The sequence below is a fragment of the Neoarius graeffei genome, chromosome 20, assembly GCF_027579695.1.
Source record: "Neoarius graeffei isolate fNeoGra1 chromosome 20, fNeoGra1.pri, whole genome shotgun sequence".
Classification (NCBI taxonomy): domain Eukaryota; kingdom Metazoa; phylum Chordata; class Actinopteri; order Siluriformes; family Ariidae; genus Neoarius; species Neoarius graeffei.
This window is the reverse complement of record NC_083588.1, coordinates 4,119,186-4,145,501: the sequence shown is the minus strand read 5'-3', so window position 1 is coordinate 4,145,501 and position 26,316 is coordinate 4,119,186. Positions and strand designations below refer to the sequence as shown.

General features: G+C 41.9%; 1 protein-coding gene across 4 annotated transcripts in view; it reads right to left on the bottom strand.

The window, feature by feature from the left end:
• Positions 1–26,316, bottom strand: part of septin12 (septin 12) — a 123,571-nt gene that overhangs the window by 17,065 nt on the left and 80,190 nt on the right. For all 4 annotated transcript variants that reach the window (XM_060901134.1, XM_060901136.1, XM_060901137.1 and 1 more), the window contains 2 exons: positions 20,068–20,313; positions 3,657–3,785 (listed from right to left, as the gene is read on the bottom strand). In XM_060901134.1, coding sequence (XP_060757117.1) covers positions 3,657–3,785; positions 20,068–20,313 — 375 coding nt within the window. The remainder of the gene's footprint in view (positions 1–3,656; positions 3,786–20,067; positions 20,314–26,316) is intronic.

Genomic DNA, 26,316 nt, shown 5'->3' with positions numbered 1-26,316 from the left:
AAAAACTCAGGAGGCTATGCTATATCCGCCCTTCACGCCATTTTCAAATTGAGCATAGCGGCGCCTGAACAAGTGAAATTCACGAAGGTATGTGCTTTTCTTTTCATTCGGCCTCCAGCACAGGCCTGTGTAATAATGTCAATGGTTTTCTTCTTGGAATTCTTCACATCGTGGGAAACTCAAGCAAGCCTGAAGTTTGAATGGTACTTCAGGATTTGTTTACAGAGAATTTGCAAAGTGACTGGTATCGGGACGAAAATGATCAGAGTTGGTCAAAAACACTAGGGAAAGGGAGGAGGAAGAAGAATATCAACATGGCCACAAGACCTGAAAAAGATGGAATCCATCCAGGTCCAGATCTAAAACCAAACAGAGTTACAGTCAGATAATTACTGAGATTTGCCAAGACGGCCACCGAGTGGACAAGCTTTCTGAGAAGCTTCGACTTGCAAATGTAATTGGCATCAAGAACTAATGTGATCATGCACCATTTCACATTCTAGATCTTAAAGTATTGCTGAACTCAGAGTTGGGAAATCTGAACTTGTAAATTGCGTAATTTTTGAGCTTGATGCGTTTGAGCTAAGAATTGGGAACATAGCTAGCCAGCTGTGGTTGGTTGAAGAGAACAACTGGACTTGCTTGAAGATTCTTGAAAACGTTTCGCCTCTCATCCTAAAGGCTTCCTCAGTTCTGTCTGACTAAAGGGAGTATCCAGTATTTATCCTCTCATGGATCATCAAAGAATCCGAATCAGAATGCTGATGGCTGCATTGTAGGCGGCTGATAAAAGATGTCTTAGACCCCCACCTCTGTTCAGTGATGGTCGTTCCAGGTTGACAAAAATGAACGATCCTCTCTGGCTAAGATGTCTGCCAGTTTTCTGGAAGTCCTCTCATACTCCCGCACCAGTCGAAGGGATCTCATCCCAAAGTGCGTAGAAACATATCTGTGACGAATCTCAGTCATCCAGGTACATAGTAATCTGTGGTTGGTTGAAGAGAGCAACTGGACTTGCTTTAGGACGAGAGGCGAAACGTTTTCAAGAATCTTCAAGCAAGTCCAGTTGCTCTCTTCAACCAACCACAGATTACTATGCACCTGGATGACTGAGATTCGTCACAGATAGCTAGCCAGCTAACATTAGCCAATATTAGTGAGTTTATGATGAATTCTTATGAATAGTTCCTCAGTTCATATATTAATGTGTCTATGTTGATGGATCAAAAGTAAATACGACGATAAACTCTTCAAAAGCGATATTTTATTTTATTGACTGTTCATGGTGTGAGCAGCCATGTTGACATGACGTCATTTGCTCAACTCGAGACTTTGAGTCGGAATTCTGAGTTTTAGCTTTGTTGTTGGTTTTTTTTCATAGTCTGAGGTCAGAAATCTTGTCATAGAGTCAATGATTTTATGCAACTACTGTGAGAGAACGGAAGAGAAGACACGGCATCGTGCTCAACCAGACACCAGTTGTTATCTTAGATAAACGATGTCCTCTGTTGGAACGAGAGTCATCCTTTGACCCACCAGATGAAAAATGGCCGATCTGGCACTCTCTCTCTCTCTCTCTCTCTCTCTCTCTCAGCCTCTCTGACAGGTTTTTCTTCATGACAGCCAGGGCCACATCTCTCTCTCTTTCTCTCTCTCTCTCCCTCCGGCTGAAAACTGCATGATTGATCTTTCTTAATCCGTCCCCCATCACCGGCATCTTAATTCATCTCCTCTCTCTTTCTCTCTCTCTCTCTTACTCACACAACGTCCCAGGTGTCTGGCTTGGCTCCAAGTCAAACACTACAAAACCTTACGTTCTTTTCCGAGTCGAAACCAGTGCTAATTTTTTTTCAGCATAATTTCTTTTGGCTTGGTTCAATTTCTTGGATTTTTTTTTTTTAAATCCTGTCGATGAAGTGATATTCTGGTGACCTCAGAGTAACAAGGTGAAATAAAAATGACTGGCCTTCGGCGTTCTGAAATAAATCATTTTCACCGCTGTCACATGACCTTCCTGGACACAAACACACACCATGCTACAAGCTATGAGGAGGGTCAAACTGAGGCCACTGATGATTCATCTTCATAGATACAGTCCTGTGCAAAAATTTTCAGCCCCCCTATATTTTTTTTTCCATACAAACTTTGGGATAGATTTCTATTTTCATTATTGAGTCAGGGCAAAAACATTTTAGAGTTCCAAATGTTCGTTCATTTTCCAGCACAAAATTAAATGTTGAAAAAAAAAAAGTTTGTATCTGAGCAGCATATTCCATAAGGGAGCACTTTTCAGATGAAAAAAGAAACCATAATGAAGGCTACTGGGTTTTAGTGCAAAATGAAGAAGCGAGTGTGACAGTCAAAGTGTCCAGAAGAACTGCGGCTGGTTCTGTAAGATGCTCAGGAAAACCTACAGATCATTTCCACATAAAACTGCACTCACTGGACCTGAGACTAAAGCGAAGAGTCGTCTCACACCAAATACTGACTTTGTATTTACTCATTTATTATGGCTTACTGATTACTGTTTATCATATTTTTAATTGTTAAAACATTTCATTTCATTATTTTTTAAGCCATTTTGGGTTGATAGCATTACTTTACATGTCCCGAAGACTTTTGCACAGGATTATATCACAATATATATCTAATAAAATATCACAAAAATGACCCAAAGCAACTTTTTTTTCTTTTTTAGTTTCTTTGCATTTTATTTTTCCGGATATTTTCCTCTTACACCCCTTTTCCACCAAATCAGTTCCAGGGCTGGTTCGGGGCCAGTGCTGGTTCACAACTCTTTCAACTTGCGAGCCAGCTGAGAACCAGTTTGCTTTTCCATAGCTCGTGGTGCTAAGAGAAGACACGTCATTACGTCGCTGTATACGTCAGTTACGTCGCTGTATACGTCATTACGTCGTTGTATACGGTACGTCAGTTACGTCGCTACGTTTGCATAAACCTTGGCGCGAATATTGAAGCAAAAACAACGTGGAAGAAGCAGCAGCAACAACAATAATAATAATGGATGACTTCGCGTTTGTACAGCTGCTGCTTCTCGTCGCTTAAAAATGGCGACCTTTCGCAGTCTTGTTATTGTTGTTGGTCTTAACAACTCCGCCCCCCCTGCTGACGTAAGCGGTTCTTTCCTCTGGCCCAGCAGAGAGTCGGTGCTAGCCTGGAACCGGTTTTTCTGGCCCCAGAGCCAGTTCTTTGTCAGTGGAAACAGAAAACCTGGTTCCAAACTAAGCACTGGCCCCGAACCAGCCCTGGAACTGCTTTGGTGGAAAAGGGGCATTGTTGATGTGGATTGAAAAGAAAAGTCTGATCTTATCAGAGACAGAGATGTCAAAGAGGATAAAATGTAATTTCTTTGCAAAAACGTATTGCTCGGTCATTATTACAGACCATTATCAACGAACACGGAAAAGGCTTTTGTCTGAAATGTTCATGCTGCTGATAATAAACCGAGAAATAAAACCTTTTTTTAATGATAGTTGGAGCAAATCAAGGTTCGTGGGAAGGATTATGTGAGTCTTTAGTCACAAGTTCATGTTGAAGTCTGAGATCAAAACAGCATTAGTGAGTGAGAGAGTGTGTGTGTGTGTGTGTGTGTGTGTGTGTGTGTGTGTGTGTGTGTGAGAGAGAGAGAGACTCACTGTGGCTGATTGATTGCAGGTGGACCGTCTTGGAGATCTTCTCCTCGTAATTGGGAGTGCAGGACTTACGGCTGACCTTGGACTTAAACAGAGTGTTCACCAGCGTCGATTTTCCCAGGCCGCTTTGACCTGTCGAAAGAGGACACAAAGCAGCTTTACAATCACTTTCTCTCCTAACTGCATGATTCAGAGAAGCTCTGAGTGTCAGTTTCAACCATTAAATGTTAAACTTCAAGAGTACATTGGCTTTAAATTGAATATGTCAGAAATAAAACACTGTGAAAGTTAAATAATCGGCAACAGGGAAATGCAGTGAAGCAAGTTTGCACAGATTTGGTTTCTCACAATGTCTAAAAGTCTCTTCTTTTTAATTTTTTCCTCACGTCACTGTCGAATTTTGGGCGGGGAAAAATATAGAATCAAAAATCATCTTATGTCATCACATGATCGCCCATACCCCGTCCCGTTTACTCCTAGGAAGAAATTGTCATCTGTTTCCTCCTTCTCTGCTTCCTGTATTCGCAGGAGTTTGTTGTTGTGTGACAGGAGAAGTTCTCTCCAATCGACCAGCATCGACGTTTTTGTTTTGCTTTCTTTCGCAAACCAATCAAATCCTGATGGATAAAACCAAAGATTTCTGCAGTTCCGCCCAGAAATACGTCACAACCTTTCAATCTTGACATTTTCAAAGATTTCCACATCATTGCGAAACCATTCCAAAAAATGAATAACAACAATCAGAGCGTCAGTGACGCAGCAGCTCACACGGCCGTACCATAAGGAACCAGACTCGTTTATAATTAGCTACGTTGCTCTTCCTCATGAGAACAAGATCAGCTGTGAGCTACTGCTCATTTACGTATACCCCGTTCTTGTTTATATCAGAATGCAAGCAATCGAAGGAATAGGACACCGATGATGAATGTTGACTCCAACAAATAGTGAACCCTGAAACAAGTAAAGAGCAGTGTCTCTCCCCAGGGATTTCAAATAGCATCCTGGTAAACTGTCATTTTGAAATCGCACTTTGCTTCTTGAAATCGCGTCAAAATCCACCCTATATGTTTCGTAAATACATTCAGTCAGTAAACAGGAAGTCAATGTGGAACAGACCTGAAAATTGTATATACGGTATAGAACCCCAAGCTGAAGCTCGGTACCAAATATCAAGCAGTTGTGATTTGGAGTTGCTGAGAAAAGTGTGATGAAAATTTTGCAAATCCACGAAATATGTTTCGGAAATTCGTTGTCAGTAAACAGGAAGTCGATGTGTAACAGACCTGAAAACGGTACACACAGTATAGAACCCCAAGCTGATGTTTGGTACCAAGTACCCAGTGGTTATGATCTGTGGTTGCTGAGAAAAAGGGTGTTTCGGACAGACAGAAATACGGAGATACGGACGGATGGACAGAGAGAGGTAAACCAGTATATGCCCCTCCTTCAGAGCAGGGGGTATAATAATTAGAACAATAGAATTGATCTTCCAAACAAAACAATCAGAATCAAAATCCAGTGAAAACTCAGGGAAGAGTAGTGATTTTTGTGAATTACGGACAGACGGACGGACGCCACATGATGGCAATAGCTCACCAGCCTATGGCCGTGTGAGCTAACAATCTCTGGAAGATTGGAATGAAAAGAAGCAGAAATAATTTCCACATTGGACACTAAGGAGCGTGGTTCTGGAGAAGGTTCATGACTTAGTCGGTTAGTGATGAACATGGACTTTTCAAGGTTTTCCGTCCCAATAAAATGCATGAAATTCAAGTTTCATCTTGAGAAATGTTATCCAATTTCAAAGTCGTATCTCATGCCGTATCTTTTCTTTCTTTTACAGATGACAGAAAGAAAGCTCGGATCTGCACGAAGACTGATGTGTAATCACAGCTGTGGTGCAAATATTAATTTATTTCTTCAGGAAGCCATTTCACAATCCTGTTTTCCCTGATTCACACCAGGCGTATCTGTACATTAGTGAAACGTCAATGCTGGAACTATAAACACTTGAGATTTCCTTATCGCTTCCATCCTGCCATGTCAGTCCACTGTCTCAGGCTCCACCTTTAAGCAGATAAACGTAGTGCATAAGTAAACCCTGTTCATGTTCATTCACAGAATGCCCTTTGACTCACCGTGCTATTAGACTCAAAGAAAGCGTGGGCGTTTATGGAGACGCCTGGTAATAACTCCATAACCCAGATTTTTTTTTTTCCTGTCTCAGATAAAACGAAGGTCGTTGCTCTGTAATGAAGACACGGCCATGCAGAGCGTCAAGACAATCAGCGGTTCACATAAATCCCATCCTGCAAATTGTCAGTGATATAACAGGTCAGGTCCAAGCTAAAGTGTACAAGAGGTTTATCTGGCGGCCGGCCAAACACGCTGATGGCACAAAGCCACAGGGAGCTCCGGCACTTAATGACTCACTCATGCCAGTGCTCACGGACGGAGGGAAGCTATTACTGCAGAGAGATTCTTATCAAGACCCTCTCATGCACTTCAAAGTGGCTCTGTGGATCTGAACAGCTCCTGAAGAAAAGTGGATCGAGTGAAAATTGACAAGAAGTTTCATCTGTTTTCATTTTTTTCAAAATATTGCGAAATTCAGCGTCTCAAGTTTAAGGTTACGTTTTTAAATTAATAACTGGTGTGAAATCAGATGACATGATCTGGGTCAGTGGTAAGGAAAGATAGAACGCTCTAGAAATCGGACTGAAATATAAATAGCTCCTGGTTTGTTTCGTGCAAAACAGCGAACATGGACGAGGCCGAGACTAAAGTCGTCCTACACACGATATTGTAACAAGTAATATTTTTCTCATATGTTAAGCACATGACTTTTTTTTTTTTACTTTAAATCATGTTCGATAGTGTTATGCTATACTCACTCACTTGAACCACACTATTAGCTATTACTGTTTACATTTCGGCAACAGCAGAGATTAAAAAAAGTTTCTGAAACGTGTCAAATGACGTTAAACATTTTTTTAGCTCATCCGGTCGTAGGCCAGTCCAGAAGAGCTTATACAACGCCGATTCCAAAAAAGTTGGGACAAAGTACAAATTGTAAATAAAAACGGAATGCAATGATGTGGAAGTTTCAAAATTCCATATTTTATTCAGAATAGAACATAGATGACATATCAAATGTTTAAACTGAGAAAATGTATCATTTAAAGAGAAAAATTAGGTGATTTTAAATTTCATGACAACAACACATCTCAAAAAAGTTGGGACAAGGCCATGTTTCCCACTGTGAGACATCCCCTTTTCTCTTTACAACAGTCTGTAAACGTCTGGGGACTGAGGAGACAAGTTGCTCAAGTTTAGGGATAGGAATGTTAACCCATTCTTGTCTAATGTAGGATTCTAGTTGCTCAACTGTCTTAGGTCTTTTTTGTCGTATCTTCCGTTTTATGATGCGCCAAATGTTTTCTATGGGTGAAAGATCTGGACTGCAGGCTGGCCAGTTCAGTACCCGGACCCTTCTTCTATGCAGCCATGATGCTGTAATTGATGCAGTATGTGGTTTGGCATTGTCATGTTGGAAAATGCAAGGTCTTCCCTGAAAGAGACGTCGTCTGGATGGGAGCATATGTTGCTCTAGAACCTGGATATACCTTTCAGCATTGATGGTGTCTTTCCAGATGTGTAAGCTGCCCATGCCACACGCACTAATGCAACCCCATACCGTCAGAGATGCAGGCTTCTGAACTGAGCGCCGATAACAACTTGGGTCGTCCTTCTCCTCTTTAGTCCGAATGACACGGCGTCCCTGATTTCCATAAAGAACTTCAAATTTTGATTCGTCTGACCACAGAACAGTTTTCCACTTTGCCACAGTCCATTTTAAATGAGCCTTGGCCCAGAGAAGACGTCTGCGCTTCTGGATCACATTTAGATACGGCTTCTTCTTTGAGCTATAGAGTTTTAGCTGGCAACGGCGGATGGCACGGTGAATTGTGTTCACAGATAATGTTCTCTGGAAATATTCCTGAGTCAATTTTGTGATTTCCAACACAGAAGCATGCTTGTACGTGATGCAGTGCCGTCTAAGGGCCCGAAGATCACGGGCACCCAGTATGGTTTTCCGGCCTTGACCCTTACGCACAGAGATTCTTCCGGATTCTCTGAATATTTTGATGATATTATGCACTGTAGATGATGATATGTTCAAAGTCTTTGCAATTTTACACTGTCGAACTCCTTTCTGATATTGCTCCACTATTTGTCGGCGCAGAATTAGGGGGATTGGTGATCCTCTTCCCATCTTTACTTCTGAGAGCCGCTGCCACTCCAAGATGCTCTTTTTATACCCAGTCATGTTAATGACCTATTGCCAATTGACCTAATGAGTTGCAATTTGGTCCTCCAGCTGTTCCTTTTTTGTACCTTTAACTTTTCCAGCCTCTTATTGCCCCTGTCCCAACTTTTTTGAGATGTGTTGCTGTCATGAAATTTCAAATGAGCCAATATTTGGCATGAAATTTCAAAATGTCTCACTTTCGACATTTGATATGTTGTCTATGTTCTATTGTGAATACAATATCAGTTTTTGAGATTTGTAAATTATTGCATTCCATTTTTATTTACAATTTGTACTTTGTCCCAACTTTTTTGGAATCGGGGTTGTACGATCACGCATCGTCCGTCATTGTCGTCCGTCCACAAGTTACAAAAATCGCTTCTCCTCCTCCAGGATTGATCGGATTTAAATCAAACTCACATCCAATGTTTCCCAGGTGGGTGTGTATAAAACTTGTCAAGACGGTGGCGCCACCTGTCATATTTATGATTTTATGGGTGTCTGAAATTTTTGGGTGACTCGTCACATTAAACATGACTCTTCGTAACCTGCCGGGACGTTTTCACTGAAACTCACCCATTAGACTCTAAAGACATTCCAACAAGAAATGTTCACCAGGTGGCGCCACCTGCCATGGATGAGGCTACACAGGGGTCATGTGCAATTTCACGAAAATCGCTACTCCTCCAACAGGAATGATCGGATTTTGATCAAACTCATATGGAATGTTCCCCAGGTTGGTTTGTATAAAAGTTGTCAAGATGGTGGCCCCACCTGTCATATTTAACATTTTATGGGAGTTTGAAAATTTTGAGTGACTCGTCACACGAAACACTACTGTTCGTAAACGGCTCGGATGTTTTCACTGAAACTCACCCAGAAGACTCTGAAGACATATTCCAACAAGAATTGTTCACCAGGTGGCGCCACCTGCCATGGACGTGGCAACACAGGGGTCATGTGTAATTTCACAAAAATTACTACTCCTTCTTCAGGAGGTTTTCAAACACACACAGCAACAGTGGCTGGTATGAGCTACAGCCTCATTGAGGCTATTTTTTGTTTGTTTGTTTTTACCTCTCGACCAATCAGATTACATACTGAGATCCAAGCAAGCAAGATAAACAAACATGGAAGACAAAGTGTTGGTGAAAACTTCGTCTGATTAGAACTGTAAAAAAAAAAAAATTCTTGGAAATTCTACATGGAACATGATGGAACTGAAAATTTTGGGACGTTCATTTCCGTTCACCAGATCTGCAAAAATACAGGTTTGATTTGTCACAAGCTCAAGAAAGGCTTCAAATTGTATAAAACCAGTCAGAAATACCGATTTTATATCTAAATTCATACATTCAGGAAGAGTAAAGCTGAAGGATCAAGCCCGTCTTAATGTACTCATGATAAAAAGTACCACAGGAAATGTGAGAAATGCTGTGCTTTTTCAAAACGGAAATGTGTCAGAGCACTGAAAGATACAATATGGCTACTGGAAATTTAAATTACTTTTTTTTCCAATATGTTGTAAAATTCCTTCTCAAACCCCAATGTGCCGAGAGCAGACAAAACAACCGCAGAGGATTTTGATGCTTCACGCCCAAAGGTGATGAATTGGACTTCTCTGCACTGAGTAATTCAGAACATCCTGATCACCTCATCATGATACGGTGAGTCCGAGAGATTGCGAAAGTCTAGAAGGATCCAGGCAAGATACGCTGCAGTGACGTTGTTTGAGTCATGCGCTGATGAAGCCTGTCTCAGGGCTTCTACATGGCAGCAGCCTGTCATTTCCTCACACCATTTCCAAAGGTCACGAAAGGTCAGTTGGAAATTTACGGCATGTGCATGAGGCCAACTGACACCTGAAAGCACTTTCATCATCATCATCATCATCATCATCATCATCATCATCTTCTGTGATGAAGAATGGATTCCAAAAGTGCATCACTTCGTTTGAGAAATCTGACTGGCATAAAGACAATACTTAGAGAGAGGAAACATTGCACAAAATGTCAGGAATACAACAGCTCGGGCTGTGCGATTATTGGAGATTAATCAACAGTTTCCTGAAGCATTCCAGTTATTCCGTTGATCACACAACAATTTTCCAACAATCACAGCTTAATTATTTATTATTATTAATAAAAATAATAATAATTAGTTCAACTTATATAGCGCCTTTCTCACACCCAAGGTTGTTTTACAATAAAAAAAAAAAAAGTCCACCAAAAGAGGGTCAGGATGTAATTCCAATGGCGTAGCTACCCACAGTCCCACCAAAAGTTGCACGAAAGTAAGTCCCACATCGCCTGCATAGCCGCCGCGCCACAAAGCGAGCACAGAAGCACCACCGCAGAGAGCGCTGGACAATCCCGATGTTAAAAAGAGCAATAAGCTCACTGCAGTCCACAGCAAACAGCACTGGCATCACCCACAGCGGACCAAGACCTGAAGGAAACCGACGCCCAAAACTGGGTTTGGAGCTCCACAACAACCGGTGGACAAAACACCCAAACGAAGAACAAACATCAAACCAAACAAACACAAAAAGAAAAACAAGGAGGGGAAAAAAAGAAAAATTAAAAACTCCAGTGAGAAGCGGCAGCCAAAATGCGCACAGCGTACTCTCAACCGGAAACGAAAAAAAAAAGAATTAAAAAATGAAGCATATTTTTAATTCAATTATCAGTACATTTAAAGTTGTCGAAACAACTGTGCTCCTGTTCTCGCTTGTTCCAGCAGCTTTAAACACTCCTTCCTTCGCCAGTCTGTCTTTTTTTTTTTAATTAAGGTGAGGTTTACATTAGACCGTATCAGCGGATCATCAGATTAACGTTTTTAAAACGATTAGTGTGCACACAGCAACGCCAATACACGATTCGCGTGCACACAGCAACGCCAATACACGGATACGCTCGGCTCCGCAGGCATCCTGCGCTCCAAATCACTCCACCCTGAACAGCAAGTGCCCTCTGGAGGGTGTGCACTCCGGCCCTGCGCAGCTCACAGAGCGCGTGAGTGAAGTGCACGAGCAGTGATTCGGGACCGAGCCGCTGTGTGTGTGATCCCAGCGCATATCACTTACCACTTGCAAGTGGAAGGATGGCAAGCCTAAAGACAATCATAACTACACAATGGGCAGTATTTGCATCAGTATTTGCAGTATTTTCATACTTTCATACTCTTTAATGAAAGGTGATACAAGGCGGAAGTCCGCGCCGTTTTTCAGCAGTCGCGTCACATGACCAACACCAGCGAATCAGGAAGGTGGATGTCACAGTGACGTTGTCCAATGACGACGCCAGCTAGAGATCAGCACAGCGTATCCGCGTATTCTCAATGTTTACACAGCACCGGACCAGACACGATCTGGATTGAATACGTGGACGCTGGCGGATTCCCGTTTCCCGGCGTTTTAATGTAAACGGACAGTGCATCCGCGAAGAAAACGAGACAGATACGGTCTAATGTAAACTTGGCCTAAGAAGAGACCTCACACTGGACACTCTTCCCACACCTGCTAAATAAACGTCTCCTTCCAGAAGACTTCACCTTATCGAGAAACACAAACTTTTTTTTTTTCAAATCCGTTTATGTTGAGCATTTGCCTGGCAAATGATCTGTTACTCTGGAAACAATAAGCCTGTGATTTATGGCTGGAGTTAGAAAAATTAAATAAACACCATTCGACCAGTCAGAACTGAGAATTCAGCAGCGCTGTGCTATAAAATGTATTCCGTTTAAAAAATGTTATGTGCACTGTTCTGATGGTTCAGCCATCTATTGTGTCGTCGTTGTGACCGTTACGGGTCATTTCTTCATATTAAACAGAAGATGAAATGTTTCCTGCATTTCCACATTTCCATTTGAGTCAGAAGGTCATCGTGGGAACAGTAATATGTTCCACATGGAACACAGAGCGGACTGTGGGATTGTGGGAAAACCAGAGGAGACTTAGCAGTTTGAGACCTGAGGCTACGTTAAAGGTCCTGCCCTCCACTTTAGACTGTAATCTACTGAGACCCACCGCGTCAGTGGTCTTACACTACTGTGTGTGTGGATGAATGGAGGCAGGAAAATGAGAAAGCACAAGAAAAACATAAGATTTCCTCTTTTCTCGATCTACTCAGCCACACGCTGAGCTCATCCTGTGTGTGTGTGTCTTGTTTGAGCACGATTTCTCCTCACAGTGTATCTCTTCAAACCATTTAACACCTGACACTCCATGCTTGTTGCTGTTTTCCCCCCAAAACACCCCGCCGTCTGTTGCTCTGCAGGGGCTCCAGGAACATTGAACACATCCCAAAAAACAATTCGACGTCTGTCTGTGGGAATGAGAGGATCCTGAAAAGGCATTACAGCTGCTGGAACTCATCCAAGAGCATGAAAAGAAGTGCCATTTAGCAAAGCAAGCTGAACTAAGAATTAGCATGGAAGCTAAATATGATCTTTCAACCCCTAGCTGTTCAAATGAATCCCTCAGACGCCCCTTTATTACCCTTATTTATCACCGCTTTCCAGGCAAGTACAGTACAAGTCATCAGAATGATGAAGCATTTTTAATAAGCTAACTCCTTTCATCATGAAGGAACTAACCCAAGTAGCGACTCATTCATAAAAACACTACGTTCAAAGATGAACATGTGAGACATGAGGAAGAATGCTAACATTGCTAACAAAGAAGGAATCCAAGAAAATGTAAAAATCAGGCAAGAAATGCTTTGAAAGCCTCGCAAGTGTGTGACAGTTGTAATATAATTCCATTAATGCTCACAGTATTGTCCTTTTGGTCTTTATTTTTGATACAAAATCAAAAAAATCTCAAATGGCTCGCAATCAGTGTGATGCGAGATTTGAGCAGGTCAACAAAAATAATAAAATGACCCAAGAAAAGAAAATCAGTCAAGGATATTTCACACACGAAACACAAGCACTGCAAACAGTGAAAGTACAGGACCTTCGAAGGCTAATTACGAGCAGAAGGTGGTAGCATGATAGCTGCTGACTCATTTAATTAGCATTATGCTAACTGTTTTGTGCGAAAGCCATCAAAAGTGACACAAAAATGGCTAACAATCGGCACCAGCAAGCATCAACAACGTTTGAATTAAATTCATTTGGGAGTTTTTGACAAATTTATCGGACACAAAATAAAAGCAATTCTGATACGCAACAAACAAGGGAAGAAATGCTAGCATTGCTAACAATGACAAGATGCAAGAAAATACTTTTAAAAGGTGAACTGTGAAGTAGTAGTAAGCTAATTACTTTGCATGATTCTAACTGTATGTACTAAAACACAAAACAAAAACGAAAAAGCCTAACGAAGCTAACATGGCTAATTTAAAGAGCGAGAGAGATTTTTTAAAAAAGAAGTGTTTGTCTGATAGTACTTTGAAGAAAAGTTAGCTAAAAATGATTAATTAGTCGGGCGGCACGGTGGTGTAGTGGTTAGCGCTGTCGCCTCACAGCAAGAAGGTCCTGGGTTCGAGCCCCGTGGACGGCGAGGGCCTTTCTGTGCAGAGTTTGCATGTTCTCCCCGTGTCCGCGTGGGTTTCCTCCGGGTGCTCCGGTTTCCCCCACAGTCCAAAGACATGCAGGTTAGGTTAACTGGTGACTCTAAATTGAGCGTAGGTGTGAATGTGAGTGTGAATGGTTGTCTGTGTCTATGTGTCAGCCCTGTGATGACCTGGCGACTTGTCCAGGGTGAACCCCGCCTTTCGCCCATAGTCAGCTGGGATAGGCTCCAGCTTGCCTGCGACCCTGTAGAAGGATAAAGCGGCTACAGATAATGAGATGAGATTAATTAGTCACATCAGATACTGAAGAAGTTCATTTGTGTTTTGCTGACAGACTTCTAAAATCCTCAAAAAAAAAAAAAAAACAGGCTAGCAATGACTGCTAACTAATTTGTTTTTCATGATGCGAGCTGGGGCGGCACGGTGGTGTAGTGGTTAGCGCTGTCACCTCACAGCAAGAAGGTCCTGGGTTCGAGCCACGTGGCCGGCGAGGGCCTTTCTGTGCAGAGTTTGCATGTTCTCCCCGTGTCCGCGTGGGTTTCCTCCGGGTGCTCCGGTTTCCCCCACAGTCCAAAGACATGCAGGTTAGGTTAACTGGTGACTCTAAGGCTACGTTTACATTACGTCGAATCAGCGGATCATCAGATTAACGTTCTTAAAACGATTCGCGTTGACACTAAAACCGTTAGCCGTGCACACAGCAACACCAATACGCGGATACGCTCGGCTCCGCAGGCATCCTGCGCTCCAAATCACTCCGCCCTGAACAGCGAGTGCCCTCTGGAGGGTGCGCACTCCGGCCCTGCGCAGCTCACAGAGCGCGCGAGTGAAGTGAACAAGCCACGATTCGGGACTGAGCCGCTGTGTGTGAGATCCCAGCGCAGATCACTTATTACTTGCAAGTGGAAGGATGGCAAGCCTAAAGACAATCATAACTACACAATGGGCAGTATTTGCATCAGTATTTGCAGTATTTTCATACTTTTATACTCTTTAATGAAAGGTGATACAAGGCGGAAGTCTGCGCCGTTTTTCAGCAGTCGCGTCACATGACCAACGCCAGCGAATCAGGAAGGTGGATGTCACAGTGACGTTGTCCAATGAGACGCCAGCTAGAGCTCAGCACAGCGTATTCGCGTATTCTCAATGTTTACACAGCACCGGAGCTGATACGATCTAGATTGAATACGTGGACGCTGGCGGATTCCCGTTTCCCCGCTTTTTCAGGGGGGTTAATGTAAACGGACAGTGCGTCCGCGAAGAAAACGAGACAGATACGGTCTAGTGTAAACGTAGCCTTTATTGAGCGTAGGTGTGAATGTGAGTGTGAATGGTTGTCTGTGTCTATGTGTCAGCCCTGTGATGACCTGGCGACTTGTCCAGGGTGTACCCCGCCTTTCGCCCGTAGTCAGCTGGGATAGGATCCAGCTCGCCTGCGACCCTGTAGAAGGATAAAGCGGCTACAGATAATGAGATGAGATTCTAACTGGATGCATGAAGAGGCCTCTAAAACACAAAACAAAAAAGAAAAAGCCTAACAAAGCTAACATGGCTAATTTAAAGAGCGAAAAAAGAAGTGTTTGTCTGATAGATAAGAAAAGCTTTGTACTTTGAAGAAAAGTTAGCTCAAAATGATTAATTAGTCACATCAGATACTGAAGAAGCCCATTTGTGTTTTACTGACCGACTTCTTAAAAAACAAACAAACAAACAAACAAACAAAAAAACAGGCTAGCAATGACTGCTAACTAATTTGTTTTTCATGATGCGAGCTGCATTGTGTTCAGAGGCCTTCATAAAAACATACAAGCTAACATGGCTAACAATCAACCTGAGCCTGAGGTAACTAATTTAACTGCATGATTCTAACTGGATGCATGAAGAGGCCTCTAAAACACAAAACAAAAAAGAAAAAGCCTAACAAAGCTAACATGGCTAATTTAAAGAGCGAAAAAAGAAGTGTTTGTCTGATAGTTAAGAAATGCTTTGTACTTTGAAGAAAAGTTAGCTAAAAATGATTATTTAGTCAAATCAGATCCTGAAGAAGCTCATTTGTGTTTTGCTGACAGACTTCTAAAAATCCTCCAAAAAAAGGCTCACAATGACTGCTAACTGCTAACTAATTTGTTTTTCATAATGCGAGCTGCATTGTGTTCAGAGGCCTTAATAAAAACATACAAGCTAACATGGCTAACAATCAACCTGAGCCAAGCAATTCATAAATTCACAATATAATTTCTTTCTTGCTCATAAAATCCCTGAAGAAAAGAAGCAGCTGAGCATTTTCAAGAAATGCTCGCCATGCTAATAAAGAATGTGATGAATTAGCAAGGCAGTTGATTTTCACTGTATTTTTTAAAAATAATAATAAAATATTAAACCATGCTTGAAAAGGCTAACATTGAGGGTGATGTCAAAGCTAACAAACTGCCGACTCATTTAATTTGCCTCGAATTAGACTCGAGTGAGCAGCGACTCATTAATCAACCCATTACTTAATTGATTTTTTTAATTCTGCGAACACGCTCCTCAAAACATGAGAAAGAAAGTGACACATCGATCCTTCACACAACGCCAGCTACTGGAACACTGCTCACAATGAATGTGACTTTAAAGCACTGTATGAGCTAATTAGCATGATGCTAACTCTATTATGCTAATTAATAGAAGAAGAGATCCAAGAACAGATTGTCACACAAGAAAAAAAAATACGAACAATGAATGAATGCGAGGGAGTCAACTGCAGTGAGGTGCTGAGTAAATTAATTCTGCTAAAAGCTGCTAGCAACATCAACAACAACAACAACATCAACAAAGAAATGCTTCAGTCTGGAAAGAAAAAGAAAGAAAAAAGTGTAAAATCTCACAGGACATCATTTGCATTATGCTAACTAGCTAGCAGTTCTCTCACAAAGAGAGAAAGGGGTTCGGTGATAAATGAGTTGGAGAATAATTTCCAGAGTTTGTAAGAGTCACTGTGTGACTGCTGTTTCTCAGCGATGAAAGGGAAAGTGAGTGAAAAGAGGAAAAAAGAGAAGTGAACAGGGAGATGCTGGAGACGGTTCTCTTTGATTTGTGTCCAGAGCAGCAAGCATGAAGCGCAGCACCATGCGAACAAGCAGCTGAAGCTGGAGCTATCACACTTCAGTAGAGCAAAGCAAATCGACAGATTGGAGGAAAAGCTGTGTGGGAAATTTCTGATGGGAATTCGGGATCAGTGTCCGCGTTCAGAATGCATTTCACAAAAAAAGATTTTTGGAATCTTTCATTTTGAAACAGGATAATAATAAAATGATCCATAACAGAGTTCAGTGCAAGCCTTAAAGGGGCCGTCTGTAATTTACTTTAAAGCATCTGATTCCTGAAAAGGGACCTGTGACTCCACAGAGAGTTCGTTTCTCTCGAGAGTAAATTACGCATGAAAATAAATCAGATCTGAGACTGATGTCCAAAACAAAGCCCGAGATGGACGACAAAACAGTCAGTGTGGAACGTTCACAAGTGTTCACTGCTGCTGAGGACATGAATCACACCTGTGCACAAGGGAAGACAGAAGACAAGGAAAGAAAAGGAAAGGATGGTGAGAAATGGATAATGAAAAAGAAAGAAAGAAATCCAGAAAGAAAGAAAGAGAGAAAGAAAGAAAGAAAGAAAGAAAGAAAGAAAGAAATGTCTACAGTGAAAAAGAAAGAAATAGGTCATAAGAAAGAAAGAAAGAAAGAAAGAAAGAAAGAAAGAAAGAAAGAAAGAAAGAAAGAAAGAAAGTCTGCAGTGAAAAAGAAACAGGTCATAAGAAAGAAAGAAAGAAAGAAAGAAAGAAAGAAAGAAAGAAAGAAAGAAAGAAAGAAAGAAAGAAATGGATGATGGAGAAAAGAAAGCAAGCAAGAAAGAAAAAAGAAAGAAATGGCAGCAGTGAAAAAAATGCAGGTTGTAAGAAAGAAAGAAAGAAAGAAAGAAAGAAAGAAAGGTCATAAGAAAGAAAGAAAGAAAGAAAGAAAGAAAGAAAGAAAGAAAGAAGCACAGGTCATAAGAAAGAAAGAAAGAAAGAAAGAAAGAAAGAAAGAAAGAAAGAAAGAAAGAAAGAAAGAAAGAAAGAAAGAAATGTCTGCAGTGAAAAAGAAAGAAACAGGTCATAAGAAAGAAAGAAAGAAAGAAAGAAAGAAAGAAAGAAAGAAAGAAAGAAAGAAAGAAAGAAGCACAGGTTGAAAGAAAGAAAGAAAGAAAGAAAGAAAGAAAGAAAGAAAGAAAGAAAGAAAGAAAGAAAGAAAGAAAGAAAGAAGCACAGGTCATAAGAAAGAAAGAAAGAAAGAAAGAAAGAAAGAAAGAAAGAAAGAAAGAAAGAAAGAAGCACAGGTTGAAAGAAAGAAAGAAAGAAAGAAAGAAAGAAAGAAAGAAAGAAAGAAAGAAAGAAGCACAGGTCATAAGAAAGAAAGAAAGAAAGAAAGAAAGAAAGAAAGAAAGAAAGAAAGAAAGAAAGAAAGAAAGAAAGAAAGAAAGGTTGTGAGACAATGAAAGACAGACAAAAAGAAAGAAAGAAAGAAAGAAAGAAAGAAAGAAAGAAAGAAAGAAAGAAAGAAGCACAGGTCATAAGAAAGAAAGAAAGAAAGAAAGAAAGAAAGAAAGAAAGAAAGAAAGAAAGAAAGAAAGAGGTTGTGAGACAATGAAAGACAGACAAAAAGAAAGAAAAAGAAAGAAAGAAAGAAAGAAAGAAAGAAAGAAAGAAAGAAAGAAAGAAAGAAAATAGCTAGCAAGAAAGAAAGAAATTGAGGATGTAGAAAATAAAGTAATCCAGCAAGACCTAAAAAGAAAGAAAGAAAGAAAGAAAGAAAGAAAGAAAGATCTGCTGAATTATTTTTAAAATCAGACAATTAAAAGAAGATTCTCATATTTTGTGAAATCATAAACTCCCAGTGCAGCAGAACATGAATTGTAAATGATCCGAAGTACAGTCAGCTTCAGAATTATTGGCACCCTGGGGAAAGACAGGTGAAAGGTTTAAAAAAAACCCTGCAATATTAACAAAAGTGTAAACCAAATGCAAATGCCATGAAAATTTTTCAGAAAAGTGACTCAGAGATGTAGAGTTCTGTCCTCATGTGTTTTTTTCCCAGGGATTTGCCAAAATGTCTTTTTATTTTCAAACCAGAAAAATGAAAAGCACAAGCAAAAACCTGGCCAAGGAGAGAGAGAGACAGAGAGAGAGAGAGAGAGAGACAGAGAGAGAAAGAGAGAGAAAGAGAGAGTGCAAGTGGGTTTAAAAATGCTACACTGATTCAATCATAAATCCCGAGTGTTGGACGCCCCAGATAGCACAACAATACCTCATGGCATTTAATTAGGTTACACACACACACACACACACACACACACACACACTTCATACTGGGAGGCTGCTGAGCTCTGATTGGCTCAGACTGGATAGCATGGTGATCTTGAACAGGGCAGTCGTCCAGTAAAACACCCCAGATTATGGCGAGGAGCGAAAGACTGAGAGAGAATGCCTGGCCAAGAACCCAGGCTGAGAGGCAAAACATCTCCGAGAGCCGAATACAAGCTGAGCTGTCTCAATTTCAGTGTTCAATTTTATTTATTTCAAAGCAAATTTCACAGACTGTCCCTGTAACCAATAACTGAAGTAAATATATCCTCTGAAAATGTGCTTCATACTTTTTAAATCAAAAATTTTTTGCCACCATTTTTTTGGGCATAATTTGGCAATCCTTTTCAAATTACCTGAAAAGCTGGAAAAAAAAACCACCCAGCACAGGTATTTCCTTTGGATGAGGATGAATCAGCTCCTTTCAGCATCTAAAGGCGTTCCAAGGAAGCCAATGTGATTCATTTCTAGACATTTTGAAATTTTCCCACACATTTATCTACTGCAACTCTATCTTTAATGGCATAAGCATCTAATGAACACCTTGCTGGAGAAGAAATCTTTCCACCAGAAACCAACAACAAGAGCTTTGCAGCTTGAATAAACTCCTTTATGTCAAATCGCTGTTAATGTTAGGGTTAGAAAAAGAGCTGAGCTCGAGACTTTTGCTCTGTGCACGCCGAGCCAGCGTTTCCTGTACACCTGCCACTGAATTTCCCCTCTGTCATGCCATAACCTTCCTGCCAGCATTCTGAAACTTGTGTTTACCTCAGTGTTACTCTGATCCACGTGTCGCTCACACACACACACACAAAACACCACACCGCAGCAAACCTTTGTGGTCCTGTGCTGCCAATTTTGTCTCTGATTTTGTTTACTGACAGGGTAAAAAGCTAGTCAGAGACTTAGCTACAAAATTAAGATAGAAAAACCTGTCCAGTGTTACAAAGTATGCAAAAAAGTAAGTTTGTTGAGCTGGGGGTGCCAAAAAATTTTCACACCATTCTGGAAAGCGTGTATTCATCACTAGCGGGAAGCTATGACTCAAGAAATCAAGTTCAAGCAAGTGTTGAGGTGTTTTGTCCATGATTTCAAGATCAGAGTGATCCACATTACCTTCATGACTTTATGCAACTTGAAGTTATGAGGTCATAATATACATAGAAATCAAACGCCACTCCAGCTGGCATGCAATATATTACTCACCAACCACCATGATGTTGAACTCAAAGGCAGACTTCATGGTCTTGCGTCTCATCTGATCCAGCACGGCCTCGATGCCGACGTAGCCGAAGAGGTCGTTGCCTCTGATGACACCCTGCGTGTTAGGCTCAAAGAGGCGAGGGCTCTCCTTCTCAACCTCATGTTCCTCCTCGACCTGAAGCTCCACCTCCCTCTCCTCCTCCATCCGGACGGGCTGTTCCAGCTCCAAGTCCAGCTCCTTCACTGTCTCTGCAATCGGAAAAACGTGTTATCCATTAGTATAACGTTTCACAAAAATCATCTTTACAAGGACTGGATGGGAAAACAATTAAAATACTCGTTAAGAAACATTGTGACATCATCTCGACATTGTTGCGAATATGCATGAGCTGTACATCGAAAACACTTTTTGGTTATGTTCCACTAGCCAGCTAGCTACCGTAGCTGCCAGTAAATTAGCTCGCATTAATCACAAATACAAACCAGAGTGCTCTGAGAACACAATATCTCCTGCTGGCAACTACACCATAACTCTGGTAAAATGCGACTGAATTGAATGAAATTGCAAGATGCCTATTACCGACATATAACAAAGAATCAAAAATTGTAAGAGGAGTTGATTTCAGAAGGTGAGTACCCTTCCTGGGACAGACAGACAGACGGATGGATGGATGGATGGATGGATGGATGGATGGATGGATGGACATCACCATGACATAATCCCTCTTTGGGGCTTTCGGCCAGCGGGGGATAATAAAAATTGCGAAGGAAGTTGATTTCAGAAAGCAAGCACACCTTGATGAAATTGCCAAAGTACAAGTTTGTTAATAATCAAGGGCGTAACTCTGGTAAAATTTGCCCAAATTAAACGAAATTTCATTCCGCATATAACTGTCATATAACAAAGCCTTCTGCCAAGTTTGGTGAAATTCCTCCACAAATTGTGAGAGGAGTTGTTTTTAGAAGAACGTACACCCTCATGAAATTGTCAAAGTACAAGTTATTTCATCAAGGGTCAAAATTCTGGTAAAATTTTCACAAACTAATTTAAATCACAGTATGCGTATTACCGTTATATAACAAGGCCTTTTGTCAAGCTTCGAGAAATTTGTCAAAAAATTCTAAGAGGAGTTGATGCCAGAAAGAAAACACACCTTCAGGAAATTGTCAAAGGATAATTTTGTTCAATTAAGGGCTGTAACTCTGGTTAAATGCGACTGAATTGAACGAAATTGCAATATGCGTATCACTGACATATAACAAAGAATCCTGCTAAGTTTTGTGAAATTCCTCCAAAAATTCTGAGAGGAGTTGATTTCAGAAGGTGAGTACCCTTCCTGGGATGGACGGACGGACGGACGGACGGACATCGACACGACATAATCCCCCTTCGGGCCTTTCGGCCAAAGGGGGATAATAAAAATTATGAGGAAAGTTGATTTCAGAAAGCAAGCACACCTTCATGAAATTGTGAAAGTAAAAGGTTATTAATCAAGGGCCATAACTCTGGTAAAATGCGACTGAATTTAACAAAATTGCAATCTGCGTATTACCGACATATAACAAAGAATCCTGCCAAGTTTTGTGAAATTCCTCCAAAAATTGTGAGAGGAGTTGATTTCAGAAGGTGAGTACCCTTCCCGGGACGGACGGATGGACATCGCCACGACATCATCCCCCTTCAGGCCTTTCAGCCGACGGGGGATAAAAACTTCAAATGTTCATGTTTTATTAAATATTTTCTCAGTGCTCTTTTTAACTATAACTAAACTTGTATCAAAAATATAACAGTATTAGTTAACTAGCTTGCTAGCTTCGTCCACACACTATTTGTTCTGTACCAGATTTCTCCTGTTGTATTACTATCAATAATTACGTGATATGACGCGTAAACTATCTATCTATCTATCTATCTATCTATCTATCTATCTATCTATCTATCTATCTATCTATCTATCTATCTATCTATAATTACGTGATATGACACGCCCTCTGTTCCAATCAAACAAAAATTATGCCTTTTTTCCCCTTTTAGTGATAATTAAATTTTAGTTTGGGATATTTGTAACTGTCCTGAATGCTTATTTAATGACAAATCTTTCATACCATAAAGATGTTTTTAAGGTTTGAAACTGACATCTCAGCAAGTGATTTAACTGAGGCGAAGCTTTGTTTCAGACACAGAAATTCAAACCTGAAAGTTACTGATCTCCTGCCAAGTTACACTTTTGAGAGGTCTCGGGGGGTTAGCATGAAAATCACCTGCTACCCTGAGTGAACTTTGCACAGCGAGCTAGCAGGAATCGATCAAAAAAATGTTTTCTGCTGTTTGAGCTTGAGTTTGTTCAGCTCAATTGAGTGCACTTCAGAGATCACTGACATACAGAACAGAGTTCACGACTGAGAGCTCAACCTCTGAGGCACTGAAGCTAATCGGGCGGCTGGGCTGACTTCGCCGTCAGTGGGAGGCCAAAAAAGTAAGTGTGTCTTGATGCACAAGAAAAGAGGATTGAGAGGTCATCTGAGGTTAGCATGATACAAGTATGAGACATCGGATTATCTTAAATGCATACATGGCTAGCAGCGAACAAACTTACTTGTACACATTACTGTACTTTTAAAATTTGAGGCTAGCAATTTTTTTAAATTTTACAATTAGCCATGCGTTAGCACGAACATTTATCTGTAGCAATGAAGTCCATCTCAAGACCGCCTGGTGTGCTAAGAGGATTAGCAAGCAACCATCATCCTGCTAAGAACCTCCAAAGTCAGCATGCTAAAGCTGTCCAAAACAAATCCAAAGTTCTATCACCTTCTCCTCAAGGCATTCTGGCAGGGTGCTTATTTAATATACGATATAAAACTCTTTACACGCAAAAACAAAATGGAGACAATGTGGTCAGATGGTCTCAACCTTCCAGCTTGAATTCGAGCCATGAAACCACTGTGGCCTTTGATCACTCTTCGAGCTGCTCTTGAATCTACATCCAAGTTGTATCGTTGTGTGTGAGTTCACAGGTGCATTCACGCACTGCCAGACATGTAGGATGATCTGATAAGTTTCCAGGAAGTGCCAGCTGCTCCTCAGCGTCCACCGAAACACAAAAATAGAGTTTTGTGGTCGTGGCTAAATTTAAGTCAGCTGTACTGTGAATACACTGGGTAATGTGCATCTGATTGGTGTTAATCAACATATGCACAAAAAAAAACCCTGAAATGTTTGTAAATCTGGTGGGGTTTTCATTCAGTTTGGCCTACGACAACACGTACACGCGACTTGGTAATGTCAGAATGGTGCTGGCATTAAAGGAGAACTGAAGGCAAATTTTTTATCATCAAAATTCTATTTATCTCATCTCATCTCATTATCTCTAGCCGCTTTATCCTTCTACAGGGTCGCAGGCAAGCTGGAGCCTATCCCAGCTGACTACGGGCGAAAGGCGGGGTACACCCTGGACAAGTCGCCAGGTCATCACAGGGCTGACACATAGACACAGACAACCATTCACACTCACATTCACACCTACGGTCAATTTAGAGTCACCAGTTAACCTAACCTGCATGTCTTTGGACTGTGGGGGAAACCGGAGCACCCGGAGGAAACCCACGCGGACACGGGGAGAACATGCAAACTCCACACAGAAAGGCCCTCGCCGGCCCCGGGGCTCGAACCCAGGACCTTCTTGCTGTGAGGCGACAGCGCTAACCACTACACCACCGTGCCGCCCTCTATTTATCTCATCTTATTAAATATCGGAATGCATTTTTGATAGCTATTTTTAATGCCGCTTTTCCACTACAAACGCGGCTGAGCCGTGCCGTGCCGAGTCGAGCTGAGTCGAGCTGAGCGGGGCTATTGAAGTTGCATTTCGACTACAACCGCGCTGAACTGTGCTGGCTGGAAGTGGGTGGACACATTGGGTGGAGTTAGCGAAAGTGGGTGGACGTCACGTGATGTCGTTAAGCAGCGCAAACAGTGACATCAGTGACAGTGGCGGAACAAGTCAGAGCCGGGCCGGGGGCGGGGCAAATGACCGGGCCCTTTATTAAAGCTTATCATAACATCATTTTAGGTTACAAAATGTCCGCAACTGCGGTGTTTACCAATTTCAACACTACCGGGTGCAACTATGTTATTTAGTACATCAAGTCCTTCAAACGAACATGTAACTCAGAAACAAAAAACATTAGGATACTGTACATGGCTCATAATAAAACATCAATAGCCTATACTGCGCACATTATTTGAAGGGCATACGAATGAGCGCTCAGAGGTTGCAACGGTGACAGGAAGAGTCAGAAATAAAAGGAGGGCGGTGCAAACCTCACTGAATGCGCTGTGTTTACCAATTTCAACACTACGGGGTGCAACTATGTTATTTTGTACATTAAGTCCTTCAAACGAACATGTAACTCAAACAAAAAAACATTCGGCGACATACTGTACATGGCTCATAATAAAACATCAATAGCCTACTGCGCGCATTATTTGAAGGGCATACGACGAGCCTTGCGCTCCGCGAACTCGTCCACGATGCTCTGTATGTCACTGATTCAGTGATCTTTTCAGCGGTAGTCTCACGACCCGGATAGTAAACAATAAACATGGAGGACATGGAGTCGTTAGTGTTGCTGGTCTTGGTGCTGTGGCTTGTTGTCACCGACAACGCCAACAGATACTGGCAAGAGCGTATAGATGAGGCGAGGCGCATAAGGCTTCAGAAATTCTCGTAATTCATAATTATTCTTCTTCCGGGTTTGCGGTGTTTACAGATCCCAGCGTGCTCGCGGGGCGTGTGTGGGCATGTGAGGACACTCCTCCTCACCAATCAGTGCACAGGGGAGTGTCTGCTCACGCCCCCAGCCTCACTCGGCACGGTTTGGCTCGCTTTAGCCCCACTCCAAAACGGTGCGAGTTTTAGGGGCTAAGCAGGGCTGAAACGAGCTGAGTCGTGCTGGTTTTTGGTAGTCGAAACGCGAGCCGTGTCGGGCTGAAGTGAGCTGAAGCGAGCTGAAAAAGGGTAGTGGAAAAGGGCCATTTGTCACTGCTATAGACCCTTTTCACGTGACGTCACGACAAACGCGGCCGCCATTTTGGACATGTACTACCAGTAGTTTACCACAGCCAACATTGAGGAACGGCAGCAAAGAAAGTGTTTATTTTCAGCAAGACTTCCATCATGCCACTATATTGTTGTGCACCTGGATGTAGTAACCATCAACAAACAAGGCAAGGGTTATCATTTTATCGGATCCCGACGGAGAAGATGGATAGCGGCCAACAGATTGGCAGCCCTCGGCATACCAACGCTTGTGTAGTGACCACTTTGTTGGAGGTAAGACGAATAAAATTAGCCAGAAAAGGCATTACATTGCTGTTAACATTCTGTGGCGGCGAGTGTGTAACCAAATAGGTTAAAATAACCCATTGTAACCTCTTTGTTCTTCTGTAGTAGCTATTGTTGACTAGCTAATGTCAACAACATCATAGCTGGTATGTTACTGTAGCAATGTTTACGTTCAGTCATTTGGATGACTGTTAAAACCTTTCAGTCTCAAGGTTTTCCTTTACTGTATTTACTAGTTTACTGTAATTATGATCCGGCAGCTATTTACACCGGATCCAGTGTAAATAGCTGCCGGAGCCAACGTTCGAGAATTAAGCAGCGCGCTCCGGCTTGCTCCCGGAGTGTTCCAGCCGAGGTTCCGGAGCGTGCTCCGGCTTGCTCCCCCTCAAATTAAGCAGCACGCTCGGCCGGAGCACTCCTGGAGCAAGCCGGAGCGCGCTCCGGAACCTCGGCCGGAGCACTCCTGGAGCAAGCCGGAGCGCGCTCCGGAACCTCGGACGGAGCACTCCTGGAGCAAGCCGGAGCGCGCTCCGGAACCTCGGACGTTGGCGTGTATGTGTATGGCGATGGGTTTTTAACGACATAGGTATACAGATCATGTGGGCCGAAGTCAGGTAAAGACGAGGGCTTCGTGTACTTCCGTACGTCAGTGAACAATCCTGGTGGAAGCAGGTAAACGTCGTTCTCTAAGCCTGCTAACCTCAATTTTTGCAAATACCTCTCCCTCTGCTCGCCCTGTAAATGCCCTACGTCGCTGGATAGTGAAGGTGTTTTCTGCATCTCGCTCCTTTTTCTTTTATGTTTTTCGTTTGTCGCCTTCCTCGCATTCAAACCAATTCGAGCCGAAGTCCACTACATGTCCAAAATGGCGGTCGCATTTACGAAGGTCACGTGACTGAAAAGG